The sequence below is a fragment of the Cucurbita pepo genome, chromosome 1 (genome assembly GCF_057944985.1).
Source record: "Cucurbita pepo subsp. pepo isolate OVF chromosome 1, ASM5794498v1, whole genome shotgun sequence".
NCBI lineage: Eukaryota > Viridiplantae > Streptophyta > Magnoliopsida > Cucurbitales > Cucurbitaceae > Cucurbita > Cucurbita pepo.
The window spans coordinates 18,551,341-18,562,087 of NC_141798.1; the positions used below are offsets into that span (position 1 = coordinate 18,551,341).

Here is a 10,747-nt window from a genome sequence, read left to right on the forward strand (position 1 = left end):
CCACTCCCACACAATTATATATATATATATATGTATATATATATATATATATATATATATATATATATATATATATATATATATATATATATATGCTTTCACAAGTTGGGATTTAATACTTGATCCTATCACCAATAAACCAACCGAAAGTGGAAAAAAAATTAAATAAATAGAGAAAAAAAATTAAAATATATTTTTTTATAATTTTATCGGTATATTTTAAAATATCCAAATTTAATTTTCATATTTTGTCTGTTTGAATTCGACGGTGACTAATTTTAAGATTTATTGAAAGTGTAGGGACTAAAATAAAATAAATTTTAAAATATTTAAATAAAATAATATTTTAATTAAGAAAATTAAAAAAAAAAATCTCATTTTTTAAAACAATTTCTTCACTTTTAGCATTATATTTATTTAATTAAAAAAAACTAAAGTCAAATGGGGTTTGAGAATTGAGGAGAAGAAAAAAAAAAAGGTATTATTGATTACAAGCTGTGGTGGGAAAAGCCTCAAATGGCTTTTAGTGGGTTTCTTGGGTCAATTTCATGTGGACCCCACTTTTAAACAAACCCGTCCCGACTCGAAAAACTCGATCAACTCAACTCATTCGTATTATTTGGATCGAATTATGAATTTAGTTATATTACTTTATAATTATTTTTTAATAATTAAATAAAAGAGTTGAACAATTCGAACCAGCTCGACGTAACTCAATTCAAATATTTTATGGTTAGGTTGAGTTGGGTTCGGTTTAAAAAATTTAGAACCCGAACGCAATTCGATTACATCTAAAAAAATGTCTCTACACTCGACAAATTTACAACCATTTAAAAAATTAAAATATATATTTTTATTTGTTTGTTTTCGTTATGGAGAAAGGTTGAGTCACTTTGTGACATGGAATTTTGGAATTTTATGTGATTCCTTATCATACCATTGTCACGCGCATTTTTCTAGTATAAAAATAACGATATTCATAAGGTCAATTTCATAAGTTTTAAATAATAAATTAATTAAATAATTTTTTAAAAATAAAAATTGATATTTATTTTTGATAAAACAATAATTTAATTTTTTATTATCTCCTAAATAAAACAACTAAATTACCATAAAATCCACTTACAAAATACAAAATAAAATATATATATATAATCGAATAAATAAATAAAACTTACCCAAAAAAAATTAAAGGTATAATTATTCAAAATATATATATATATATATATTATACTAACGTCTCGAGTATTATTTTTAAAAAATAATGCGTATAATAATAGATGGTCCTAAAGAATAATATTTATGATCGAATAGAATCTTAGAACTCGAATACAAGTTTATCGAACAAGAAGGACCTGAAAAGTGGTCGGGTCAAAATTCTCTTATTAAATTAGAATTTTGTGAATTAGAAGCAAGCCATTTGGAGATTAAAAAAAAAAAAAATTGTGGATTTTTCTCTTTCTCTCTCTAAAAAATGTACTCGTTCTTTCCATTTTTGCCCCTCCTTTTTCTCTTTGAAAGTAGTGGTTAGTGTTGATTTAAGAAGGGGTAAAGCGTCATTTTAAGTCCAATGGTTTCGGTGTAGACCTTGTCATGGCGTCGACTTTTTTTTTTTTTAGTTTAACGACGTATGGAGATGACAAACTTTGAGTATAACTCGACTGGTTTAGACACGTATTATTCATCAAGAAGTTAGAGATTCGAATCTCTCGCTCTCACATGTTGAACTAAGCAAATGTACTGGAGTGGAATAACTCAAACGTATGGCGATATCTTGGTTGAGGGTATGTGTTTAGGTCGAAGGCATATATCCTAAAGAACTGAGTTGTGTTTAGGTCGGTTCTCATAGGATCGACGTTGTTATTAGATGTTAATAGCTTTCTTATTTTCCTTCCTGGTGGAGAAACTACGCGAGTTTTGGGATTGAAAATTTTGAAGACGGTTCTCCCTAGTTTCTACTCGGCTCAAACCCTAAAATTATCAGTACGATTCAACATTTCGTACAAAACATCGTTTTTCCTGTAAGAGCCTAAGCCCACTGCTAACAGATATTGTCCACGTCCGTTAGGTATCGTTGTCTACCTCACGATTTTAAAACACACCATTATAAGGAATGTTTCGTTCCCCTCTCCAACCGATGTGGGATCTCACAATCCACTCTCGTTAGGAGCCAGCGTCCTCGTTGGTACACCGCCCGATGTCTGGCTCTGATACCATTTGTAACAGTTCAAGCCCACCACTAACAGATATTGTCCGCTTTGGTCCGTTACGTATCACCGTCAATCTCACGGTTTTTAAACACGTCTACTAATTAGAGGTTTCCATACTTTTATTAAAAAAAATGTTTCGTTCTCCTCTTCAACCGACGTAGGATCTCACATTTTCCACCTCTATCTATCGTGCCCAACAAACACGTCACATAAGATCGAAACTATGACCATATAATAACAACATGATCGTTTATTAAATTTAAACCGAATCATAAGGATTATAGCTTTTAAAACCATACTAAATAAAATATCATTAATTTAGCTAAAAAGAGTATAAAATTGCAAAAATGGGACTACGTAAACACTTACTCGATGTCAACATCCACTCTCTCCTTTAAATAAATGCTTACGAACTCCCTTCTAAGTGTTTGTGAAAAGTCCTAAACAAAACTCACCCACCTACTTTCCCGACCTCAAATATATCATCGATTAAGAGATTAAATCAAAGATTCAGAATTCTCGACCCACTCGTTGAACTAAAAAAAATCATTTTAACACCCATAAACTATATTTACAGCTTTCCACTTTCCGAAAACCTTTCTTCGATTCTTTATACAATAAGGTTTTAATTTGTCGGGTAAAAGAAACAATCACATAAACTATACTTTGAAGTTGTTTTGTAATTCTAGAATCTCCCTGTTTTTTACGAATAGGGAATCGTCTCCTTCAGCATCTGAGCTTGAATGGACGCCATACAACACATAAACAAGCACGACGAGGATCGAAAAGAACACGAATCTTATATAGGACGAGCCATCGAGGGACCCGAGCAAGAACAAGTTTAGGAAGATTGATGCACAAGGTATCCATGGCATCAAGGGGACGCCCCAGAATTCAGGTTTCCGTGATTGAGGTACCACGCAATTGAAAATTAGCGAGACAACGATGGCGACGATGGCAGTGACAGTGAGTAAGGCAGTTTTGGCACGCCCTGGAGTTACGAAGTGCCATATGAGAGTGAATATGATAGCAGTGAGTGAAAATGAGCAGAGGAATGATAGCGTTGGTTGTGGCTTGGTGCTCCCTATCACCACATAACGTCGGTAAATAATAGCATTGGCGACCATGTAGAACACAAAGAGTGTACCAATGCATACGAAGTTGAGTAGGACATCAAGATCAACGAAAAGAGCGATCACAGCCGTAAAAATCCCTGAATCAAACCAATAAAAATTGATTTAAACAACAGGAAATTAAGGAATTTGTGCAGAGACTCAATAATTGTAGTGGATAAAGTGACAGCATAAATGAAGAAACTTTATTCTTATCGAAATATGATCGGTCGTTTTCAAAATTGGGTTAAACCAAAGAGATATGTCCTGTTGTTGAGTTGAGCCAATCTAAACCACCTATCCCTTACCGTGTAAATATGAACACAAACAAGTACACACAACTTGTGAAAACCTTGTCTTGTGTAAGGCTCAACATAAATCAAAAGGGAAGAAGAAACTCTACAAAAGATTCATACACGGTCGACGCAACACAACACAGGACATCCCGGGAAGTTAATGGTTAAAAGAGACGGGATTAAGGGAGGAACGAAGCATTTTTTATAAGGGTGTAGAAACCTTTCTCTAGGAAAGGCAGTTTAATAAGAGGAACTAGCTATGGGCTTGAGCTGTTACAAATAGTATCAAAGCTACACATTGAGCGAGGACTCTGAGCCCCGAAGGGGAATGGACACTGAGCGGTGTGCCAGCAAGGACACTGGGTCCCGAACGGGGTCCCGAGTGGAGAAAGAAAGCATTATTTACACGAAAGCAACCCACATAGTTTTTGTGTTAATTTTTAATTTCCCTTAGGAACCAAACACAAGAAAAGTGCAAGAAAACAGTTAGAAAAGGCTGTATCTTTCATTTTCCATGGTGTTGAAACAAGAAGACCCCCAAGTGTTTATATACAAATTCCTTAGCTTTTTTCTTGAAACACAGAAGATGCCTGTGAAGCCATGACAAAAGTGTTGCTATCCTATAAAAGCTTAAAAACTCTCTCCCACCATCTGAAGAATATCTTATGCTCTAAGCCATTATGAACCACAAGGCACAAACTAATGCAGGAGTTTACTTGCACCAAAACCCTCTCTATCTCTCTCACTATCTTGGGTTTTAGCCATTGATCTCATGCTACAAGTGGTGAGGTCCCACTTTTTTTTTTTCTTTCAAATAATTATCATGATAATTAATAGATCACATATAATTTTTTTAGGGAGGAAAAAAAAAAAGGGGTCCTCTTCTAGTTCCACCAAAACCATGGCCCCAAAAGATTTCTTTCCCCCTATCCCAACACTCCCATTTAGAACAGCAGATTCTCAAGGCCCCCTTCAACATTCATTTCCCAAACTCCTATTCAATATTGATTAAAAAGCAATGCTATTGATATGAAAAAATCTCGTTCATAAGGTCAAAAGGTCCAAATTGATTCTCGACCAGTAAATCAGATATTCAAATTCTTTTCCAGCTATAGTTGTTCAATTGAAACTAGAAAATATATATTTGGTATAATTTAATGCATGATAATAGCTAATTCGAGCGTAATTTGAAAGATTAAATGTTGAAAGTGAGTAGGGTTGAAATGAGTTACCAAGAAAGGCGGAGGCGTTGAGAGGGGTGGAGGTTTTGGGATGGACCTCGGCGAACCAAGCAGGGACCACTCTGGACCGTCCAATGACGCACATGTATCGAGCCTGCCCCATCATCGCCACCAGCAGCGACGTCAATATCCCGAAGCTTGCTCCGCCCCCGATCACGTTCGACACCCACTTCCACCTCGCAAACGCCTCCGCGAGCGGCGCCTCCGCCTTGATCTGCCGCAACCATGTACAAAGTTGTTTCAATGTAATCAACACCGATTGCCCTTAACTGTAAATCAGACTGTACGAATTTGTATTTTTGTGTTTTTTTTTTCTTTTTACTGTACCATATCGTAGGGAAGGAGCTTCGCCATTGAAGCCGCCATTAGGCAGTACAAGATGGTGACGAGCACGACGGAGCCAGAGACGCCGACCGGGATGTCCTTTGCCGGATTACGAACCTCCTCCGCCATCGTCGATACAGCGTCGTAGCCGATGTAGCTTAGGTAAACCAGAGACGCGCCTTTGAAAACGCCTGTGGCTCCGTGAGGGAAGAATCCGGATTCGTTCTTCGGATCGCCTGGTTCGGTGAAGTTCTTCCAATCGCCTTTCCAGAATCCGAATACGATCAGAAAAGCTATGAATAGAATGTGTATCGCTGTCAGCGTCATGTTCACCACCGAGCTCTGTTTCGTACTGAAAAACAGAACATCCACAAAACAAAACTAGCCTTATTTAGTTTCACAACGAATTCGATCACGATTCACGATTTTCGATTTCGCACAGACCTGTAGCAGATGATGATTGTGATGATCAAAACAACGGCGACGGCAATCAAATCGATTTGATCGAATCCCTTGGGGAGTCCAGGAACGACGAGTCTCCATTTAGCGGTGGAAATACCGATTGCGGCGCCTAGGTATTGAGTGAAACTCCTGGCGACAGCGGCGTTGGACATCACATAGTCCATTATCAGATTCGCACCGGTCAAAAATCCAGCGAATTCACCTGTACACAAAAACAAACAAACAAAAATCTCCGAGTGAGAAGAAGCACGGAAATGATCAAATTAAACATACACATTTGAAATAGAAATAGAATCAGGAAGCCGCACCGAATGTGATACGTAGATAACTAAAGGCGCCACCGGCTACAGGCATATCGACGGCAAACTCGGTGTAGCAGAAAGCCGATAAGAGCGCACAGAGGCCAGCAATGGCGTAAGACAGAACAATGGCAGGACCGGCCTGGTGAGCAGCCGGACCGGTTGTGACGAAGACGCCAGCGCCGACCATACCGCCAAGGCCAAAGCCGACGAGGTCGAACCAGCGGAGAGTCCTATGCATATGAACGCCGGAAGTGGATCGTGTAGAAGTCATTTCGTCGAAGGAGGTGGAGACGGAGAAGGCCCGTCGAGAAAGACGAGAAGGAGTGAGAGAGAGAGCTCGAAGGTATGCGGAAAAGCTTGAAAAAGAAGATGAATGGGCGTCCATGGCGGAATGGAGGTAAGAGCGTGACTGAAAAGTGAGGGTTTGCATTGGAGGTGGCGAATTTAAAGCCACGCTTGGCATCGCCGAAAAGCTGTTTACCTTTTTTTAAAATTAAAAAAAAACAAAAAACAAAAAAAATCCCTTTTTATTTATTTATTTAAAACACAAATGACGTTAATTAATACTAAATAATTTATGTTTTTATTCTCAAATATCAAAGTACATTTATTATTTTAATTATTTAATTTATAATTTATTTATAGGATTTAAATTAAGTTTAAGAAAAAATAATTGCCAATACAAATTTCATTAATATAAAAGAGAATATATTAATAATATTAATGTTTATTAAATATAAAAATAAATATTTAAATTTTATTAAAATAATATAAAAATATTAACATGATTCTACAAATATTCCAACGTTTTAAAATTTTATATTGAAAACTGTTTTAGGTGGATGGTATAGGTACACCACTAAAAAAATTATTTATTCACCCAGAAAATATTAATTACAGTATATATATATATATATATATATATATATATATATATATATATATATATATATAAATAAAGTCAGTTGGAGAGAAACGAAAAACGAAGCATATCTTAGTGTGGACATCTCTTATTAATAGACGCATTTTAAAACTGTGAGGTTGATGTGTGTGTTTACGTTGTATGGTATCAAAGCTAATCACTAGATAGTGAGCCAACGAAGACGTTGGGCCCCAAACGAAAGGGCTTAGGGGTAGATTGGTAATTTGATCAAGTATTTAACAAAATTAGATCAAATAAAATAATTTTTTTCTTTTAAAAAAAATGTATTTTAAATTTTTATTAAGGATTTTAATTACCGTTTTAGGTCGGTTGAAACAAATTTTAATTTAAATCACTTTTTTATTTCATTATAAACCGATTTTTAAACCAATAAAAAATAACTATAAATTGGTAATTTATCGAAGTTTTAACTGCGGGAACAATATTTTAATCCACTAGTGAAATACACTAATTTTGAAGATCAAAACGACCGAACATTTAAAAAAAATCATATTCTATTAATTATATTTATATACAACGAGGGATAATTTTGTGGAATCAAACTTAATTACCAAATCATATATTATGTTTAAACATTGCATTTCAAATATTTAAATATTAAAATTTTAAAATATATTTTTCAGCTCTCTGGAAAATATGTTTGAACGTGAGCACGTGAAAGACTGTTTGTAGGGAGCCTCGATATCAATGGTTCGAGAATACCCTTATTAGTAATATTAGCATTGTCGACTAAAAGAGCGGAAAATAACAATATATAAACCCGTTATAAAAAAAAATCAATTTTTACGGGTTTAAATCTAAAATAAATAATATCTCATTATTCTAAATTAAAATACTTAATATATTGTGTTTCTGTGTTTTTTAATTAATTAAATTAATGATTATTTTATTTCATTGCTTAACAATATTGTATTTAACCAATAAAATTTATACTTATTCCCTTCTAGCCCTAATATTAACGAAAATTGCAAGAAATACCCATAAGCCCAGACCCAATTCCTTTATTGGGCCCGATGAAATTAATGGGCCTTTGTCATCTGGGCTTCAATTATTTACACTAGGCCCAATATTTGGAATTTCGATTTGTTTTCTTTTTTTTTTAATTAAAAATTTGACAATTTTAAATATTATTTGATTATTAAATTTTGTAATTTTATAATTATTTTTTTTTAACCAAAAAAGGTTTAGGTATTTTTTTAAAATTAATATATTTAAAAAAATGACAAATAAAGTGATAATTTTAGTATAAATAAGCATTTTAATCAAAATTACATAATTTTACATAATTATCATATCAATTTTTTTATGGATATTTCTTGAAAAAGATAAATAAATGTAGAAAATTACCCACTTTATTTTTAATATGGAACAAAAAAACGTGAGGAAAAATAAATGATTTAAAAAGAAAATAAAATAAATAAATGTCAAATGTGTGGTGAGGTGGCAGTGGTAACCTTATCCAAAACCAGATTTCGGAGCAGAAGGGCGGCCGAGGGCGTGGCCAATTGGAGTACACGTGTCGATGTTAAAATTTGCCACGTAACTATTGTTCCAACTCGGCAATCTGCCGTGTCGTGTGTTGTTTAGGACGGCTAGGAGCAAGGGTCCCACCTCTTGTGTCGTCATTATCCACATAACAATCATTTAACATGTCATTGTCACCTACAAAATAATATTATTAATAATTAAAAATAAATAAATAAAACACAAAGAAAATAAAATATACGATTTTAAGAATAATAATAATAATCAAAAAATAAAAACACAAATTCACCTTTGCCACCTAAGAGTACGGGGTTGACCTATGTAAGGCGACTAGGTCGTATGCAAGCCGACCCAGTAGCAGAGATTGTCTCGTGTAGGTTAGCCAAGACCTAACGTGAGCTGACCTAGGAGGATCATTAAGGTCAAGTTGATATGAGAGAATGTACTCTCGACTTTAAACAATATATTTTCTACTATGTTAGATTCCGTAGCAGACAATTGTTGTAATGAAAAGGGTATCTGAAGTGGGTTAGTTAAGCTTGCAAGTCCTACCACCACGAACGTTCCAAATGTTGAGGCTAACCACGTGGAGTTGACCAAGACTCCTCTAACTGAACCTTGAGACAAACCTCCCATAGAGGTCGACCGAAGATAGTATGATTGATTCACGATGGACAATTGATGGTTGGACTCAACTGTGGTCAACTAAGACCTATTTGAGAAACAATTTGATCAATTAAGAGCCCAACGATGTAATTTTTTGTTATATACATGTCGTGAAAATCATTGCACGGTGATAACGCTCCGTTATTTAAATTTAATGTTTAATAAAATTTTATGATTCAACTAAAAACTTACCCATTTATTTAAATAAAATTATATTTATTTTTAAAAATATATATTAACTAATTAAAAATTATATCATATTTGTATATTGGGTTGACATTATTATCTCATTATATTGAAAATAATATTACCTAATAAATATTTATTATAAGAGGAGTTAGAAGGTACGGACATGTGACTGCGTACAGACGGTTACCGACATTAAAATTAAAGTATCAAATAATCCACACCAAACGTGTCCAATTCCACATCGGTGTTAGCTGGCTCTATTGGTAGCCCATACAAATGGGACGAACTCGGTTCTTCACCCTTTTAAATTAAATAACTAATTACCTTATTCCTATATATATATATATATATATAATTTGTGACTAATAGAATTATCCCATTTTTTTATTCGGATTTTTGTTAACAGTGATATTCATTTTTATATTTGATGAATTATTTTTTAAATTTCAAATAAATTTCTAAATTTTTTATTTTTATATAATTACATCAAATAAATATTAAAAAGAATTAAAATTATTTATTATATTAAATATAAAATCAAATTTTATGTTTAATAATATTTTAAAGTTGTAAATATGTGAATTTCAACCAATTTAAATTAAATAAACGTAAAATTTGATTAAGACAATTTATAATTTAAAAATAAAAAAGTTGGAAGTTGTAATTTGGGTAAAATATATATTTTATTTGAGAAAAAAAACGTTGGGCGGTGGAGGGATAAAGTATTAACGAATAACTTTTTACTTTTTAAAATAAAAGGTGAGGAATTAAATGACTATTAAAGTTCAAACCACCTTTAAATTGTTTAATTTTAAATTTTAAATCTTTTATAATAACAATTACGAATATATATATATATATATATATAAAATATTTACCATACAGTGAAAAAAAATCAATAGCTGATCATATTTGTCGTTGTAGGATTTTAGTTGGACGACTGAGAAGTACTAATGTCGGTTTGTACAATCAAATGATGTATGCATAGACTTAACACGCCAATGCATTACTCGTACAAGACATTCTGCATGTCAAAAGTCTGCTCGCTCGAGTATGAGCTAGTATGGTACAACAATAGTAAGAGACGAAGAACCGAACTTTCGTTATTTAAAATGTCAATTGCTGCGTTATCTACCGAGTTATACTCGTTTTGGTAGTTAAGTAAATAACCTAGGTTAATCTGTATCTAAGATGTATTTGAAATAATACATACTCTGCACCTAAGATATCTTTGAAATAATACATTACGGTTACATTCGATCGTAGTTGACCTAATAAGATGACAAACCGATGCATGCTTTGATATCAGCACGAAAAGAAGCGCCACAAATGACGATCGTGGTTAGAATCAGTAGGGTTGCAGAAACCGAGGAGCGGTTAGATTAGGAAATGGGCAACATGCCACAAAGTCAAAGTCAAAGAATCCATCCCATAACAGTATCCATGAAAAGGGTAGACTTCATTGAAAATGGGAAAGGATGATAGGTTGTTACGAGAATTATAACGTTACCTTATTT

At 33.5% G+C, this 10,747-nt stretch overlaps 1 protein-coding gene across 1 annotated transcript; it reads right to left on the reverse strand.

The window, feature by feature from the left end:
* Nucleotides 1-2,741: 2,741 nt before the first annotated feature.
* On the reverse strand, nucleotides 2,742-6,438 carry LOC111787682 (cationic amino acid transporter 6, chloroplastic). Its single transcript, XM_023667709.2, has 5 exons — nucleotides 5,954-6,438; nucleotides 5,628-5,847; nucleotides 5,187-5,535; nucleotides 4,851-5,073; nucleotides 2,742-3,423 (listed from the first exon to the last, which is right to left on the reverse strand). The coding sequence occupies exons 1-5, from the start codon at nucleotides 6,408-6,410 to the stop codon at nucleotides 2,870-2,872; spliced, it is 1,803 nt and encodes a 600-aa protein (XP_023523477.2). The 5' UTR covers nucleotides 6,411-6,438; the 3' UTR covers nucleotides 2,742-2,869.
* Nucleotides 6,439-10,747: the final 4,309 nt, after the last annotated feature.